At 48.4% G+C, this 17,849-nt stretch overlaps 5 protein-coding genes across 7 annotated transcripts in view; 3 read left to right on the forward strand and 2 right to left on the reverse strand.

The window, feature by feature from the left end:
• LOC120901782 overlaps nucleotides 1–12,257 on the forward strand; it is a 77,513-nt gene extending 65,256 nt beyond the window's left edge. The window contains exons 6-13 of one of the 3 annotated variants that reach the window (XM_040310023.1): nucleotides 1,453–2,264; nucleotides 2,393–2,550; nucleotides 2,737–2,858; nucleotides 3,004–3,067; nucleotides 3,429–3,608; nucleotides 5,518–5,622; nucleotides 5,760–5,870; nucleotides 12,035–12,257. In XM_040310023.1, coding sequence (XP_040165957.1) covers nucleotides 1,453–2,264; nucleotides 2,393–2,550; nucleotides 2,737–2,858; nucleotides 3,004–3,067; nucleotides 3,429–3,608; nucleotides 5,518–5,622; nucleotides 5,760–5,870; nucleotides 12,035–12,156 — 1,674 coding nt within the window. In that variant the 3' untranslated portion in view covers nucleotides 12,157–12,257. Of the gene's footprint in view, nucleotides 1–1,452; nucleotides 2,265–2,392; nucleotides 2,551–2,736; nucleotides 2,859–3,003; nucleotides 3,068–3,428; nucleotides 3,609–5,517; nucleotides 5,623–5,759; nucleotides 8,680–12,034 lie in introns of those variants that run through there. The other 2 variants (XM_040310025.1, XM_040310024.1) reach the window with 2 other exon arrangements.
• On the reverse strand, nucleotides 83–720 carry LOC120901791. The gene is made up of 2 exons (XM_040310041.1): nucleotides 622–720; nucleotides 83–541 (listed from the first exon to the last, which is right to left on the reverse strand). Exons 1-2 carry the CDS (start codon nucleotides 661–663, stop codon nucleotides 158–160), a joined length of 426 nt encoding a protein of 141 aa, XP_040165975.1. The 5' UTR covers nucleotides 664–720; the 3' UTR covers nucleotides 83–157.
• LOC120901783 (venom dipeptidyl peptidase 4) lies at nucleotides 8,807–12,014 on the reverse strand. Its single transcript, XM_040310026.1, has 6 exons — nucleotides 11,275–12,014; nucleotides 11,118–11,195; nucleotides 10,983–11,035; nucleotides 9,331–10,907; nucleotides 9,049–9,254; nucleotides 8,807–8,959 (listed from the first exon to the last, which is right to left on the reverse strand). Exons 1-6 carry the CDS (start codon nucleotides 11,536–11,538, stop codon nucleotides 8,870–8,872), a joined length of 2,268 nt encoding a protein of 755 aa, XP_040165960.1. The 5' UTR covers nucleotides 11,539–12,014; the 3' UTR covers nucleotides 8,807–8,869.
• Nucleotides 12,258–12,542: 285 nt separating the features above from the next.
• Nucleotides 12,543–13,805, forward strand: LOC120901789. Its single transcript, XM_040310033.1, has 3 exons — nucleotides 12,543–12,653; nucleotides 12,748–13,419; nucleotides 13,484–13,805. The coding sequence occupies exons 1-3, from the start codon at nucleotides 12,597–12,599 to the stop codon at nucleotides 13,679–13,681; spliced, it is 927 nt and encodes a 308-aa protein (XP_040165967.1). The 5' UTR covers nucleotides 12,543–12,596; the 3' UTR covers nucleotides 13,682–13,805.
• Nucleotides 13,806–15,484: 1,679 nt separating this feature from the next.
• Nucleotides 15,485–17,618, forward strand: LOC120901785. Its single transcript, XM_040310029.1, has 3 exons — nucleotides 15,485–15,829; nucleotides 15,927–17,222; nucleotides 17,317–17,618. Exons 1-3 carry the CDS (start codon nucleotides 15,773–15,775, stop codon nucleotides 17,509–17,511), a joined length of 1,548 nt encoding a protein of 515 aa, XP_040165963.1. The 5' UTR covers nucleotides 15,485–15,772; the 3' UTR covers nucleotides 17,512–17,618.
• The last annotated feature ends 231 nt before the right edge of the window (nucleotides 17,619–17,849 follow it).

Consider the following 17,849-nt stretch of genomic DNA (forward strand, 5'->3'; position numbering starts at 1 on the left):
GCTCTGTTTGCAGCATCGGTTGATGCTATGTACTACACGCACCGTTGTTCCAAAGAATGTGTACCAATATATGCCCGCGACATAGTCTTTTTACACAACTGCACTAAACTTAATCTAGTGCATTTATTATAATTTTTACACATAGTCATCTGTGATCTTACAGCGAGAAAACTACTCCACCCAAACTCAGGAACGCATTCTCGACCGCCTTGAACGTGCTCACTACATTCGGGGCGGAGCGCTCATCCATGGCTGTTTCCCAGTTAGTGAGAGCGTCCTTAAAGTTGGTTATCACTCTGTTCACCCTTTCCCGCGTGACCAACGGCAGCGTGGAGGTGCTCGACGTGCCAAACACTGGCAGCAGTTGGTACAGATCTTCCGACGTGGTGTAGAGAGTGTTTAGCGCCGTCTGATCTTCGGTGTCCTTGGCGAAGGCATTGTTGGCGACGGAAAGATCTCGCACCAGCATCAGCAGCTTACCGACCGTCATCTGCATCTGTACGACAGCGGCCGGTTTGGAGGACTGTGCCGTGCTGGCAGTCTAGATGGGATAGGAAGAATAATCGATTACAGTCACTGTGTTGCTACTATAAAGGTTTGTTCAACGGTACTGCAGCTTACCACCAGCATGAACACGGACAGGGCAAGCAGCAGGAACTTCATCACGGAGACACACGCGGCACAAAACTGTGGAGTTGGATGATCGTTCGACAAAGCACGGCACTGGGTTCATCAGAATGGCCTAGAGGCCGTTTTATTCAGCCATTCCGCACCCCGGGTTCTGTTCGATCATGGCATTGCGCACAGCACTGGTTGTAAAATACAGATGGTTTTTGTTTGCACTTGAGAATTGTGTGAGATATTGTACATTAGAGGGGGGGAGGAGGGATTTGTTGGAACTGTGGCTGGAGAGTAGAGGGGTGGTGATGTCTTTTTTTGGATTTATTTGGAGATGTTTTTTTTTTTTTTTTTTAATATTGGGCGGTCCCGATCAATCACACGCACGAGATTTTAATTTTGTTGCAAAATGTTCTTTTGTTTCTAGCTACTTAGTATAAAAGGTGAAACCCATTCGCCGTTGAAAAACACACTTTACACACAGCTAAAGTTGTTCAGTTATGTCCTAAAACCCCCAAGCAAATGGTCTGAAAACACGCAACAATTCCATCGGGAATGGTTGGCTATTTTAATTTTCTCCATCACTCTTGACCCTTCGTTTGTGTGCAAAAAAAAGCACTCGGAATTGTGGCCATCCAACGGGAAAAAAACCTGGCACGCACGCACGGGATGGGTGACAGATAAAACAAATGTCGCTCTATAATAAAAGAAATAGAAGGCATTCCATCGCATCGTCCGGCTTGGTGCGGGCTCCATAGGGTCATGGCCATTCATTTCCTGCAAAGCCTTCCCGATGCTAATGTGCACTCTGTTTCCCTTTCCCTGCCGTTTAAGGACTTTCGAGTGCTGAAAATTCTACCCTCCAATCTGGACGTGGTGGAGGACATCAAGCAGATTGGCAACGAGTACTACTTCAAGAAGGACGTCGAGGTCGTGGTGGACGATAGCGAGAACGAAATCGTCGATAGCGAAGGCGGCAGAAGAAAGGCCGAGCCGAACCAGCCGACAGTGAACTCTGCCGCCACCGCAACGACCGAAATGACGGAAACGCTAGACATCGTGGTGCTGCCCGCCCCGACGAAGGACATCGAAATTTATGACAACGAGCTGCTGGAGCCCGACAGCGAGGGCTTGCCGAGCGCACGGCCGGAAGATGATATCAGCGTAATTGGTTTGATAACGCCAACGCGACCAGCGGTCACTACTTCATCCATGACAGCTGCATCCGGCGGCGGCAGCAGCACCACCACACCGTCACCAGCGACCGTACCGGTAAGCGTCGAAACTACGCTCGGACATTGGGACGTCGATCGGTTGGATTTGCCGGAATCGGCGGAAGAAAACCGGACCAACTTGGCTGCTGGAGTGGACGAAAGCACTCCACCATCGTCGCCACCGTTCAGCTTCAACAATCGCACGTTCCAGACGATACAGGAAACGGTGCGGCAAGAGTTTGGTGAGAGTCAGGGCCCGTTCCCGCCGCTCGGTGGTAACTATGACGAAGAGGAGGAGGAAGAGGAGGAGGAGGACGATTTCGATGACGACGATGAGGCTGATGAGGGGCGATATCGGGGAAGGGGCGGTATCAGGACCTATGATGCGGATGGACGACGGCGGCTCGACAAGTCACACAAAAAGTACATGAGGTAAGTGGCAAAGTTCGATCGATAATCGAACAAAAGTGGCCCACAATCGAGTGTGGGGGGTCGTTCGAAACTTTGGGCGAGGGGACGCTTTTTATCATCCAGCCCATTGTGTTCGGCTCTTTTTGCAGCGTGCAGCGGACATTGCTGAAGCATCCACTGCGCCAGGGCTTCCTGATGACGCCGAGCTATCCGAAGTACTACATCGGGGACAGTACCTGCCGGTGGACGCTCTACGCTGGAGTGCATCAAAGGATTAAGCTGACCGTGCTGGACCTAGCACTACGCTGTAAGTTAAGATAAATCAATCGGGCAACAAAGAGAGGCAAAAAAGAGATCCGGAAAGGCAATATTGGCTCGCTAAGCTGCTCTCTACTCCTCTCGGTGTGTAGGCTATAGAAGCTTTTAATGCAACGAATTACTTTTTTTTTCTTCTCTTCCCTTTGCTCCACATCCGGACGGACGGTACGGGCAGACGACGAAGAGTGTCGAGATTATCTGCAAGTAGTCGATCTCAACACGAACCAGACGCTCTTTCACAGCTGCACCGAGAGCAGCCGTCCGATCGAGATCGTCAGCATACAGGAACGCCTAGAGGTGGGTACACGAATGAACCGAAAGTATGATTAATTATGTTACCGGCGCGGTGGCAGTCAGCCCCAGCTCGGTAGTGTTGTTTGCTGCAAGGCACTAAATTATCCTTTTCTTTGTTCGCTTTTGGTCCTGCTTTTGCGCTGCGAAGGTTTCTGTGCGAACGACAACCAAAGTGATCTATCCCAAGCGGGGTGTCCTGATACATTATACAGGTGAGTAACGGCAGAAGAAAGGAAAATTGTGGAATTATTTATCCATTTTTTATCATAAAACATTAGAAAATTGTTACATTACAAGTTAACTTGTCTCAAAAGAATGATTTTAGTTAAAAACTGTGCCGTTAATTTGAATTTCACATTTCAAACGCGTCGTTTGAAATGTTTCATCCCACGTTTCCATGTGAAATGTTTCGTTCAGTTTTAATTTCGTTGCAATGTTGACGCTTTCGTTAAGTCCAATCTGACGTATATCGCAACCCGTCGGGGGTTGTTTACGTTAGTTTTGGTGTGCGCTCCTGCAACGCGCGTGTAAACCGTCGTCTTGTAAAACCTTGTTTTGTCTCTCTGTTACCAGCGCTGGGCTGCGAACTACCATCACCCACGCCCGGGCATATGCGGCTGGTGCGAAGAACCGAACATCGCGTCAAGTACGTCTGTGATCCGTTGCACGTCTTTCCCGACAGTGGCGAAACCGTCCGCGAGCTGATCTGCACAGCGAGGCACACCTGGCACCGACCCCTTCCGGCCTGCATAGGTAAGTTGCAACAGTTACACGGGAACTGCATACACGGGTAGCAGCTGGTGTCTTCCTTTGTGTGTGCGTGTTGGCGTGTGCATTGGAAAAGGGAGTTCATAGAAAGGTCAATGGATGCACATTCTTTACGTTTCCATGACGCGTTTGTTGTTTGTTGCGTGTGTGTCTGTGGTGTGACAAAGAACTGTGTGTAATAATTTGATGCAGTATACAAAGTTAAAAAGGAAATTACTCTATACACAAGTAGAACATACTACACGTGGCGAAAGGTAGTCATGCATGACAGCGCCGTCCAATCAAAGGCCAATGCACTTTTAAAATTGCTTAAAATCATTCGCTAAAAAAACAACAACTGTTAATCCCATTTCTAATGTTTCGTCTTTCTTTTAGGAAGGTCTAAACTTTATTCGCTTCCACTTTCTTCCAAATGCAACTGCGTTTCAGTTATGTGTGGCCCCCTTCGCCACGACACGAAGTATTTGGTGCGTGAAGGGTATATTTGGTTGCGTGGTGCTCCAGTTAAAATTAGAATTACCCGAAAATGGAGCAAGGGAAAGGGCCCATTAGTCACGTATCCCTTATGCCATTTGAACAAACGCCCTACACACGTGCTTGAAGTGTGTTTAGAATTCAAAGAAACAGAGCGATTAAAAAAGGCTAAATATTTCACTATTTTATTCATTTAGTCTTTCAAAACTGATACGTTTATTAGTTAAAACTCTGATTGTGGTAAATGATCATGTAAAGTTTAGTATATTTTTCTGAAACAGAACGCTACATTCATACATACAACGTGGTTCTGTTATGTCGCAATGTCCATGTGGATAAATATAACCCCCGGTCGTCCCTGATTGACACGTTCGAGCGACGCAAACACCACACAAAAACGGTCGTTAAATGTTTAGTAAATAGCAGCGTTTGAAAATTTTAACACAATCGTTTACATCACAATCGACCAGACCGGTGAGCAACAGTCGCTGCCGGCGGCCACGTGCGAAAAATCGAACACGCCAAGACGTCAACCGTTTGCCCCCTGCCTACCGCTCTAGGCGCGAGGCAACTCTTCACCAATTGAAGGCATGCGAGATGTATCGTCATTCACACCATCATACCAATCGGCTGGGACGATCGTGTACCGACTCCTTGGGCATCTAGGGGAAAAGCGGGGCGTGAGTGGGGCCGAAGGTCTAATTTAGACCCCCATAAGGGAACGAAATTCATTCCACTAAGCTGGTATTGGTGATAGGCTTACTTTATGGCGATTGTACCGATTCCGTGTGGAAGAGTGGGATGAATCGTTCAATCATGTGAATTCCAGCACGCGCTGCACTTGAACTATGACGGCAACATAATCAACTTCCCTATCAACAAATCCAGTGCGCTCACGCACACAACATCCCTCCTTTCCCAGTACGTAGCGAGCCATCTTGGCTAAATGATAATATATTTCTTTGTCGAGAAGCATTATCTCTTGCCGCTGGCTGCTAGCTACCATGTCAGGCATTGCGCCAAGCAATAGGCTGGTCATTCGTTATCATTGTCCGATAGACCGTGGGGTTGATTGCATGAAGTGTCCGAAAGCAAGGCACAGACGACACACTTCAGTTTGTAATACGTCCCACATGGTACAGTTCCCATGCCCGGAGCAGCATAGCGTTTGATCCGTCCCACCCATTATAGTGCACTGCAGCTATAGTCCCGCTTTCGGGTGAGAGAGTTTATAAAGATCAAACAAAACCAAACAACCGGCACGCCGAACGCAACGCTGTCGGAATGTCGCCCCATCCCGATACAAATCGTTATTTATTTTGACTGCCGTGTTACTCAAGACAACACCCCCCCCCCCCCGCGTCATAGTGCATCCCTCCCTTACTGAATGATCTTTGCTTATTTTGGTGTTTATTTTTAGAAAAAAGAGCTACCGAAGGCAGCGGTCTTGTGTCACATTACGAGCAGAAGCGCAGATACGGCGATAGTGACAACATGTCGGATAAGCAGGCGGACACTGTTTACGGTAGGTGTTTGACTCATCTTTCTGCCTCCCCCAGCCCCACTTGCCATGGAAATGCAGGCTCACTAATGAACTACACTTTCACGCACGCACCACTCACTCACTCACTCTCTCTCTCTCTCACTCTCTCTTTTCCGCAGATATTCTCATTCCCTCGCTCATCATCGCGGGCCTATTTGTTGTTAATGGCATCGTGTTTGCGGTCATCATGCGGTACCGCAACAAGAGAAAACAGCGCCTTGATCTAGAGAGTAAGGAACTGGCCGAACTGTAAGAGTGTGTGTGTGAGTGTGTGAGTGTGTATCGTGCCCCAAACATCCCAAAGACCCTTCCACACCACACCCTGCATCATCTCTTCGCCAACAAACCGGGGGAGAGGGGTGGGGACCGTTGTGGCCAAAACGGAAGCATGCATGGCCTGATGATACACTACACCTACACTTGGTTGGTGCGTTGTTTTGCATGAGAAGTGCTTGTTGCAGCGAGTGGAAATGCCACGGCCTACCACAGACATGCACCGGCTGAGCCGTACACATTGCTCATGTTTCCGCTTTTCACAATCATTCGCCAAGATCGCGAGCTCGCGCGCGCCATACATATATCATCGCCCCTTCTTTTGCTCGGTTAGAACATTTGTTTTCTCTGTGACACGTCATTATGTTATGTTTCAGTTTTAAGCGTGTTATAAAAGTGCGTGTTTCGAATTAAGAGGAAATTGTAAATTCGTTTATTTAACTTTTTTCCGGGGCGGGGGGGTGGTCATCAGCTGAGTGACACCGATACCACCATCGTCCGCACAACACCGGCACAGCGCCTCCAAAGCTAGATGGTGAAACACTAGGAATGGTGTGTAGAGTACGCGCGTGCTGAACGACGTCACCCGAAGAGAAAAGCTCAGCCGTTAGGATTCAAACATTCAAAAACAGGATAACATCCGGAAGTGATGTTTTTAGGCTAATTTTGTGTGTGCTGGCGGAGTACAGTGCACATCTGGGACGTCATTCATTCACATTCATTCATTGATTCGCTCATCAACACGAGAGACTAAGAAGATGATTGTTTCTTTTTTGGTGGAAAATAACGAACAAATAGAAGCAGATTGCTAATAGCGCCATTACCTTGATATATGTGGGCCAGCCACGTTTAACAATTGTGCACCGAAAACAAAACGAAAGTGAATAAATCTTTTACTGCACGCTTTTACAAGCTTTTTTCCGAGACCGTTTATACTAAAATATTTAGTGTGGATGGAACGCTTGGCTGATGATGGAGGCCGAGAAGAAGGGCGGCAGGGGTTTACACATTGGGGAATGGCTTAGGTTGTGGCAGTAAGAGAAGCGTAGAGCACAACCTGCACTGTTGTACAGTTGAAAGTGGATTGATGAGAGCGAAACAGAATTATTGATTGTGCACAGCAGCAGCAACGAACAAAACAAAGTGGAATGGATGGTGGACATTGAACAAAACAAAAGAAAAAAAGATACTCCGATGCAAGACTGTAAAGTAGCTGAGACGAGAGAGGGAGAGAACATTTAGGATTTGCTGTAGAGTAGCAGGTGCAAAAAGGAATTATAAACAGTAGATGTCGCTTTTTTGCAGACATGGCACAGGATTCATTAGGGCTTAAACTTGGTCACTTGTGAAGCAAAACAAAAAACAAAAAAAAAACATGGCAAGATTATAGTTCAAGCAGGTTGATTTGTGGTTCCGGAGAAGAAGAAAATCACCAAAACTCAATTAACCGTAAGCTACGTTTCATCCAGAAGCCACCAACAGCCATCCCCGTTAGTAGATTGTACATTTAAAGTACACATACACACACACACACACACGACTTGAAAACCACCGCTACCGTAAATGGCACCCGGCGGCGGGCGCAGATTGCAAAAGCAAAAAAAAGAATGCACCACACCTTGAGACATGCGGCAACAAACAATTGCTATGCCAAAGATTAGAATTAACAAAACACTCCACACACACAAACAGACACACAGATAGAGCGGAGAAGAAGAGGGGAAAACAGCAGCTTAATGTGAAAAACACATGACAAAAGATTGATGTTTGCTCCCCACAAAGCAGAGCCATATTATTTTGAGCTTCTTCTCGCCAACCGAACCTGCAATAGAGTATGTAAAAAAACAACGGTGGACCAAACTCCTCCCCATGCCCCGCCACTAAAGAAAACCCCCATAATAGCCGGTCTTTTACTTTAGCTTCCTTTTACCGCTTCTGTTCCTGTTCTGATGGAAGACATGGTTCGCACTGATTCGTTGGCCAAACGCAAGAAAACACAGAAATACAGAGAAACAATTGCAAATGCATATCATATGAATTCTGCTGCTTGTAATGCAACAAAACAAACACGCGATGTGATAGGAGACGGACGCGGACACACCCGGGTACACCCGTGACGTGTTAGCGTAGCAAAGAAAAAAGAAAAAACAAAAATAAATACACACATATTTTGCTATACTGCATTTATCTTTCCTTCCTTCCCGCGCGCGCCGGGACGCTAAACGCGCCCCCGGTTAAATCCCCGGTTGAAATATATTATAAATATAAGGCTAGCGCGTACCCCAGAGGCAAATGATGCAAACCTCCTACACAAAACACACACCGATAAACACAAAGATACGCTCTCTAACGCAAAAAACCACATGTCCCCCCCCTTGATCGACTTAATAATCAATTTTGAAATTTCGCTTCTTAAGCACCTGAGACAGAGAGAACGGAAATGAAAGTTATGACACAAAGTCCTCCACCCTCACAAATACACAGAGAAAGTACATACAAACAAAAAAAGTTCCCACTGACACACTGAATCAATTAACAGTACAGGATAGTTATAAAGAACCGGAGAAGATAAGCGACAAGAAAACACTGAAAAAGACCGTTATAAACAAAAATCAATCCACTTCCGGCAGGGTTGCTGTAGTGGGTGGATGGCGGCCAACCCCGGTTGACTATGTGAAAGCCATACCGTAAAGAGTGGAATGGAAGGAAGCGGAGAAGATGGCAAGAAAAATGCTATATAAAGTAAAACTATTAAACGAAAGTGAAGTTTGGTGATTCTACAGCTTTTTTTCTGCAAAACATTCGAAATAGATCCGAAGTACTTACAAGTGCACACCTTGATGTAGATATCTTGACTTTTCGGATACAAAAACACACGAACGTGACAACGCTCTACTGCTAGAGACTAGTTTCCATTTAACGTGAAGCGGAAGCGGTCTTACAAAACGTTCGAATTCTACGCAAAGCATCGATCCCAGAACTGGTCCATCGTGTGGTACAGATGGCGCTGAACACCCGACAGCGAGTGAGCCTCATCCGGATAGCTCTGCAGAAAGAACGAATAAAGCAAAATAGAGATACCCCATTGTGAGTGAGGGAGAGCCACAAAGACGCCAATGTTGTGTTTTTTTTTACCATCTGCTCAAAGTCGATGTCGTGATCGAGCAGCGCACGGACAAACACCATCGATTGTTGATAGTGCACGTTATCGTCCGCCGTGCCGTGAATCAATAGGAATAGATGATTTTTCAACTCATCCGTGAAGCTGCTGATATCGCTACGATCGTACCCGGCACCATTGTCTGTCGGGCGGCCCATGTAGCGCTCGGTGTAGATGGAATCTGTGGGCAAAGAGCGGATTCTGATTAGTTAAAAAAACGCATCCATCAAATCTCCCTCCCTCTCCCCCATCCATACCGTAAAACATCCACGAAGTGACCGGCGCAACGGAGATACCGCACCGGTACACCTGCTCGTGATCCTTCTCCAGCGCCATGGCGGTCGCATAGCCGCCGTAGCTCGAGCCCCAAATACCCGTCCGCTCGGGGTCGATAAATGCGTACCGCTCCTGCAGATACCGTGCCACCGCAATCTGATCCTCCATCTCGTACGTGCCGAGCCGGTTGTTGATGGAGAACAGGAACTCGTAGCCCTGGTTGCCCGTACCCCGGCCATCGATCTGCGCGTAGATGACGCCCTTCGTCGTCGCCATGTAGTTCGCGAAGCCCACACTGAAGCTATCGGTCACACGCACCGAGTCCGGACCGGCATACACATTCACCACCATCGGGTACTTGCGGATGGTGGCCGTACCAGCCGCCGCCTCCTCAAAGTCAATCTCGGGCGGCAGGAACAGCCTTACCGATGCCTCAAACTGCCCATCATCACCGACAGGAACGCGCAGGAAGCGTACCGCAACCTTCTTGTACTGCTTCAGCTGCTCGCGCCGCTCCACGTTCCATTCCCAGTCCAGTACGAGCTGACGGTCGGCCGTGCGATAGATCTGCGTGTAGGAAGGTGTCGGCCCGGAGCAGGTCGCCGCCATGTAGGAGAGGTCCGCACTGAAGGAAACGCTTGCAAAGTTGCAACGAACCGAAGAACCCTCCAGCTCGTCCGTTAGGCCGCACGTTAGACACTCTGCGTTGCGGTACACATGGCGGTGGTGTGGCTGAGCGGCCGGTACAGCAGTGTAGTACAGGGACTGTGTCATCTCGTCGTACCCGTTGATGGAGGACACGGTAAACTCGGTCGGAGTGCGCGGAATCGGCGCTGTCGATCCATCGCCGGTAAGCTCCATCACAGCACGCCAACCGTTGTTTTCTCCCATCAGGAAGCACCGGTCAGCGCCGTAGCAGCGTGGCGTGTACAGATCGTACCACCCGTTCGGACGGTCAAACCTAACCGCCTCGGCGCAGGTTCCGCTGACCGCTGCACACTTCTGGAACGTGGCCACATTCTGCCGCCGGTTGGTCCAGATGACACCGAGCACATCTTCGCCGGCCCAGTTAACCGTACCGAGCACGTGATCCTCCCCAACGGTCGCAATGGGGGCTGGTAGTTCTACCCAGGTAGGGTCACTCACCGACAGATCCGTCACCTGCAGATGTACGGTCGGGTTGGTGGTGTTCACCTTCGGATAGCGAATGCGCAACTCCTCCGGATACTGCTTGTCCGTATCGTCCGGCGAGCCGTACAGATGGTAGGTAAACTCTTTCACCTCCCGATCGTCGAAGCTGGCCATCGCAAGGCGGCGCCCGTTCGGCGAAAACCACAGCGTGGCATCCGTGCCGAACACTTCCTCCTCGTACACCCAGTCGGGGATGCCATTGTAAATCACGCCCGGCACGCCGTTGGTAGTGAGGGAACGTTCCACGGGGTCAAGCAGCGAGGCACGATAGTACACGTTGTTATGCTTGACGTAGGCGAGACTCTGCCCGGTCGGGGAGAGGATGCAGATGGACACCTCCTCCTGGTTGGCAATGTGGTACACCGTGCTGGAGAGGTGGACAACATCAATCAAACGCTTAAGTGGAGTGTTGCTACGATTGACGACAATGTTATCTACTTACTCGCTCAAGGTGTCGTAGATTGCGTACTTCGATAGAGATGAATGTCTAAACACCTGCGGACGAGAGGTAAGATTGATAAGAGATGAGTTTGCATATTAAATTGGGATCCTGTTTTCTCTCTCGCTCTCTTCTTACCGTTCGAACGTCGTACCGGACAAGGGCCTTGGTGAAGTCGGGCTTAATCAGCTGAATCGAAGCTCCCCGGAACTGGCTCTGTAAGAAAGGGAACCAAGCTGTTTGATGAGAGAACTTCACAACCTCTTCACACTCCACAAGCCTAGCGCCAACCTACCAAAGCGTCAGTCGTCACCACCACCACACTGTCCCCGGTGTTAACGTTCAGCTTCACGTAATCTCCACCCTGCCGGTACAGCAACTCCTCCCCGGACAGCCACGTCCCGTTGAAGCCTCGCAATCCGAACTGGTTCGGAATGATTTCATCGAACGTGAAATCTTTCAGCTCCCCGGACGCCTGCTTTGCTTCGAACGGTGCTGCGAAAGAATGGCCCACAAGCAGCAGGCCAGCTACAAGCAGTACTGCCGTGTACTGCATCATGTGACGCACAACGCCTCGACTACTTCTCAAGATCACTCTTACTTTCTTCCGCGAAAACCACAACCGATCCGGTCGGTGGTCAGCTAATTAAATGAAGCCAGAAGAAGCCTTCGCTCTGTCTCTTCCCGTAAGGTCTCCGCCGACACAGCAAATTGCTGATAGTGTAATCTTTTACTATCATTTTCGATAGACCGGTGGGCAGGTCGTATGGCCATATCTCGGTTAATTCAAAGACTGTATAGATAACGGTGGGTTGCTTCGGAAGAGCGATGCCAAAGCGCCCGTAAGGAATTAGGGTGATTGACAAGCGAAAGAGCCTGTTGAACAGAAGGGGCCGGATTAGTGGTGATGAAGGAGATAAAAGGTCGATGAAAGGATGGGTTCTTGAATTCGATTCCCTCGGGATAGGGAACTACTGCCACACGGGCAAATCTTCAGTTTTACTACTGAAGTATGTAATTTTGAGTGGTTCACTTGTGATTTTCAACAATTTCAGGTAGAATTCTACCCACGAATAGAGGTTGCTTCAACGAATCAACGAACATCACTAACCACGGTCAACTGTCACGTGCAGCTAGGCTAGTGTGGCGTTGTCTTAGCAACGGTTTTGCTGTCTGACGCTCTCTGGTGGCGATTTGGTAAACTATGCATCGTTCTCGCTCGATCGGATCTCTTCTGCATATCGCAGCATTTGTACGAGTGAATTCCAAAATCCAGATGAAAATCAACCACTTCTCAGCCGAATCAATGCTTAATAGTAGAAAAGAGACACATCTATCGCATCTTTCGAGCTCTTCCAGCATGCGGGAATATCTTCAGGTCGCTCCAAATCAAACAAAGACGGTGAAGAAGATACAGCTTGTTTGAACAATCAATGTTCTCATGTGGATGTCTGTGCGTTTCGTGCTCTTGTCTTTCTTTTTGGGAAAGTTGTGTCAACTGTTTTGCTAGCCAGATTTTCTACTACCCTTGCCGACAGACTGTTGGATGGATTTAGTCGCCTATCATCATTTCGACCGAGAGGAGATATTACGCACGACACACTGTAGTTCCTAATCATGACGCGCCGTTCTCTGCTCTGGTTTGCCCTATCGTTGGCAGTGCTTGCCATCAACGTGAGTGAACAGTGGTGGTGTCGAGGCTGCCAGATTAGTGCATCTTGTTTGATCTCTCTCTATCGTGATCTCTCCTTTTCAAATTCACTTCCAGCTGCAAGATGCAACCGCCCAGCTGGACAACGCGATCGTCAGCAAGCGCAGCTCGATTAACTCCACGCTCGTCTCCTTCTCCAACAACATCGTGAACAAGGTGAACGATTACTCGAACAAGTTCGTCAGCCTGCGCAACGATATGTCGTTCCATCTGAAGAGTTCCTCGGAAACGATCACCCAGTTCCTGACGAGCGAAAGCATCAGCCAGAATGCACTGCTCGCGCTGGACGTGCTGCAGAAGTCGAGTTCCACACTGCAGTCGAGCTCGTCGGCATCGATCACGGTGTCCGCCAGCTTCTCGTCCGTTGGGTCGTGTATGAACACCAAAATGCAAGCGTCCGTCAGTGCGACGTTCAGCGCATTCAGCACGGCACAGTCACAGTACTTTAACATCATCACCAGCTCGTCCTCCCCGTTCCTGTCCACCTGCCGTTCGCGGTTCTCGAACACGGCCCAGGACTCGGTCAACCAGGCGGGCGATCGTTTCCAGGACTGTCTGAACGACGAAAACAACGAGCAGGGCCGAGTGTCCTGGATCATCAACAACTTCGTGACGCTCATTAAGCAAAACTATCAGGCTCTGGGCAACCATGTGCGCTCCTGCGCCAGCCTCGGCTCACCCTCATCCCGGGAGGAAGTGCAGGCTGAAATCAATGCCTGTTACAAGGGGGTACGTGTGTGGTTGGGCGGTTGAAAGGCGGACGTGTCCAATGACAACGGTATATTCATTCCAGATCTCGATCTACGTGGGCCCGATTTACGAGGCGACGATCGCACAGCAGTTCACGCTGATCAACACGATGATGCAGCTGGAGGTGGTGGCATCGAACAATCGGGTCAAGACCTGCATCAACCAGGTCGCCAAAACGTACACGGCAATGGCGGAGGGAATTGTGCCATCGCTTAACACGTGTCTATCTACTGGCCAGTAATGGAGAGGGGCAGCCACAACTAATAGCAGCAGCAGCAGCGTTTGCAACGGCAAGCAGCTGAAATATATGTTTCTTCTTTGTTGTTTTATATGTCGATAAGAAATAGGAAAAAGAGTCAAAAATATCCAAAGGGGTTTGTTTGTTCAGTGTACAAAAAGGAAAGAAATCTCCTACATGATGGATGTCGGTTCCCTCATATATCTTTTGCAAGGAGTGGAATTAACGTTGAATATTACAGTGATTGCGGAATTATATAAATCTTCTTCTTATTTGTCATAACGATGTCGGTTGCTCGAGGCCTGTCTTAAGATTCCAATAGAGTTGTTTTGTTTTCTAATAAGAATCGTTTCTTAGACTTGCTTGGTTTGCTAATAAGAATCGGCCCATATAAGATATGAATCAAATCAAGTAGCCTGTTGTTAGGTTGCAGTTTTGACATCTGTACAAAGGCGCCCAGCCAACCAAACACAGATCGCATGAGGCTAGAACCTTTAGAAAGAGCCGCCAACAGCAAACAGCTTGGTTAGCAACTGACCAGGTGCATCTCAAGGTGTCTTCAATAGTACAAAAAAAATAATAATAAAATAAGGTCAATCACTAAGTTGCGTTGTCCTTTCCAACGTCCTATCCTTCACGATTAGAGGGAGCTCTTTTTTATTATTTTTGCCTGCGTCATACATTTTGCAACATATTGCTACCAGTTTGTTCAAGTGGTACTGTAGTCGGTTTGTTTACCTGTCACCAGCAGGACCTTGGATGTGTTATTGCAATCCACATTGCACGGGCGTTATTCAAGCTTCAAGAGAAAAAGCTGAAATTTTGAATCTTCTAACACAAAGACAATTTGAAAAATTGAGCATTTTGTTCGTCTACCGCCTTGTCCCATTAAAATGGGCATCGACATCAAGATCAATCGATTTAGGGACCAACGGGCCCATTCATCCAAAGAATGGGACCGTCCTGGAATGATCGTTTTTTTTGCAAAAAATCATTTGATTTAATTTTAACGACTCTAGTGTCTAGTGTTTCATGTAACTGAACCTCACCAGAGAGTTTTATCTTCAAGGGTGTTCCGTTTAACCGAAATAACAACACTCAGGATTGATGCAATTGTTCAAACTATTCAAAGAATTGAGCCACAACAGACAAATGAATGTCGGGGACTCATTCTTCCTGGTATTGCTTGATATAGTGGCAAATATTGGAGCAAGCGTATTCTCACAAAACGAACAGAGAACTTCATAGTTGCTGGTGAATAAACAAACTTCGCAGATTTGAAGTTCCTCAGGGATAGCGTTTTAGTTGGAATAGCATGGAAGGAGGGACTATATCCCATAGTAGTATATGGTATAATCATCGGTAAATATTGGCGCAGCTGTACGATGATGCTAACCGCCAGCAATATACCTTCAATCCGCATTAGATTCATCGGAAGATTAGTTATGGTAAATGTTTTCCGAGCAATTACTAACGCAACTAACATCCAACATGGACAAACAGATTCATACGAGAGTTTAGCTGAGTTCATTTCAAACTGCTCGACTTTTGCAAAACTCGCATCAAACATTTTGCTAAAAAATAATTTTGAACTATAATTACATATCATATTTTAAGCTTGTCTGTTGCCATAAACATTTAGCTCAAATTTTTGCCTCTTTTATTTCTATCACGTCCAAAATGTGTTCCCATCCAAAGCGCGGCATCTTTTCAGGTTGTACAAATATTTAAACGTCTGGCTAGGTGAAGACTGAACTGAAACCCCGAACCCGAAGCCGAGAGACGTGCAGTAGGTAGCCGTGATTGCGCAGGCAGTCTGTGCCACTGTTGCAGTGCCCTGGAAAAGGATTCGTTGCTGAAGGGCGCGTGGAGGGGAAGGGAATTGGGAAGAGAGAGGCTCAGAAAAAAGGTGTAAAAGATGGTGCTTTGGCCAGATTCGGTAAACATGCTGCCGTCCAAAAAACTAGAACAGATCCACCCTGCCAGACACGGCCGGAGTACGCGAGAAGTGGTCGAACCGAACGCACGCTGTTCGTAAACTTCGTCTTTGATATACTAATAAGTTTACCGTATCGTAGTTAGCCTTGCATCACCATGGGAGTGTGGAGCGCTTGTACTGTGCTGCTGATACCGCTGCTCTGTGGCTTGAGCGTACGTGAGAGCCGTGACTGTCCTGTTCTGTTCTAGTAAGCGCACGCAGTTGGTGATCTTTCGTTTCTTCTTCGCCCCTTTGGCCTTCTTCTTCTAGCATGGTTCGCCAGATCTGGGACTGGACATTTCGATCGACTTTGTTACGAGCAATAACCCCAACATCCAATCGGCCGCCGGAATGGTATCGTTCACTACGTCCGATTTGCAGGGCGCGATCGGTGGCTACCAGCTTGCCAAGCTGAACGGCGCCACCAACATGATCGTGTCGGGCGAGGCACTGATTTCCCTCGTCGGTAACATCACCGTCAACGTGAACGATGTGCTGCGCAATATCTCGTTCGTGTCGAGCAACAAGCAGACGGCCCCGTCCTGCATGTTTGGCAGCATGAACGCCACCATGGATCGGGCATTCGCTTCGCTCGATCAGGCGAGCACGCTGATCAAGAGCATCCAGACGTCTACGTCTTCCCAGAACACTGGCGCTCTCACGTCCTGGGTGATGATGATCCAGACGGCGATGACGGACATCTCCACCTATCTGGACCAGCTGTACAAGGGTGTGGCGGCGGTGCTTGCCTCTGGCCAGCCGCTAACGCAGTCCACCATTCAGGCAAACATCAACCAGGCCGTGCTGTTCAATCTGGCCGGTGCCATTTCGGTAGTGACGACCGCGGAGAAGGGTCTTACCACGACCGTGCGCGCGATTCGCTCCTCGTTCGAGCAGTCGGGCAACATTCTGAACACTTACAGCAACGATCTGAACAATGCGTTGAACTCGGTCAACAATACGCAGAGGGATTACTACAACCAGGTGGTGGGCCGCATTTCCTCCTACCAGGGCAAGATCTCGTGGGAGTTCGGCTGGGGTGTGACCGATATCAAGAACACACTGTCTCGCGTGAACAGCTTCGTCTTCGATCAGGATACGAGCAAAGCGGCCCAGCAGCTGAACATCTCGATCGGTGTCACCAATGCCGCGATCCAGTCCAACTCAGTCATCATCCAGAGCAGCATGATGAGCCAGATGACGCAGATCTTTACCGGCGCGGAATCGTTCGTTCAGACCAACGTAAAGGCGCTGGTGCCGGTGTTTGATAAGTCCCTGTTCGGTCTGGCCGCCACCATGTCGGGGGGTGGCGCGTTCGCTAGCAACTGCAACTTCAAGTACGGTGGCGCCATCACGAACCTCGAGAACAACATGCGGGACGGACTGCAGAAGTGCTTCAACGACTATGCCAACACGGGCTACACGGACTCGTTCGTCAGCGAGTACAACATGGTGATCCGCGAGCAGACGCGTACCATCTCAAATCGCATCAACTTCTGCCTTAATCTGGGCTCCAACACCTCGCCCAAGGTGATCAAGCTTGGCATTGCGGCGTGTCTTTCTGAGGTGAGTTAGTGTTCATAGTAGAAGTGCAATTTCGTTTCCGATTATTCCAAACGTTTTTCTTCTTCTTCTTCTTCTTCTTCTTCTTCGCCCCTAGACGATCGCGCTGAGCGATGCCCTGATGAAGGATGTAAGCATCCAGTCGAAGCTGGTCGTGGCAATGATCAATCTCGAGAGCTTGGCAACGGTGCAGCGTGTGGAGAGCTGTGCGGCCATCCTGAACCACGGACTGGTGGCCAAGGCGGCCAAGCTGGATCAGCTGTTGGCTACCTGCCAAACGACCAACCAGTAGTGTAGTAGTAGAGAAATAAAAGAATGGGGCGTAATAGCTGTATGAGTGCGAGTTTACTCGACAAACTAATAAATAATACCAAACCGATGGGTTGATGGATATTAGTATTGATTGGTTATACATTTGATATACCTGATGGTGGCGCAAACATCCCAAATTGAGATAGCCTCGGGATCTTTAATGAAGATTTGTGTGATGAATCTTCTGTACGAGTCTGGAGAATTGAGGAGCAAATGGAATCAATTTCAAGTCGCTTGAACTTTGTGATTCTTTAATCAAAACATCAATCTATCAAGATTTATAAATTATGATATTCAGCATTCTCCAACGATAAACGA

Source organism: Anopheles arabiensis, chromosome 3 (assembly GCF_016920715.1).
Source record: "Anopheles arabiensis isolate DONGOLA chromosome 3, AaraD3, whole genome shotgun sequence".
In the NCBI taxonomy this organism is placed as follows: Eukaryota; Metazoa; Arthropoda; class Insecta; order Diptera; family Culicidae; genus Anopheles; species Anopheles arabiensis.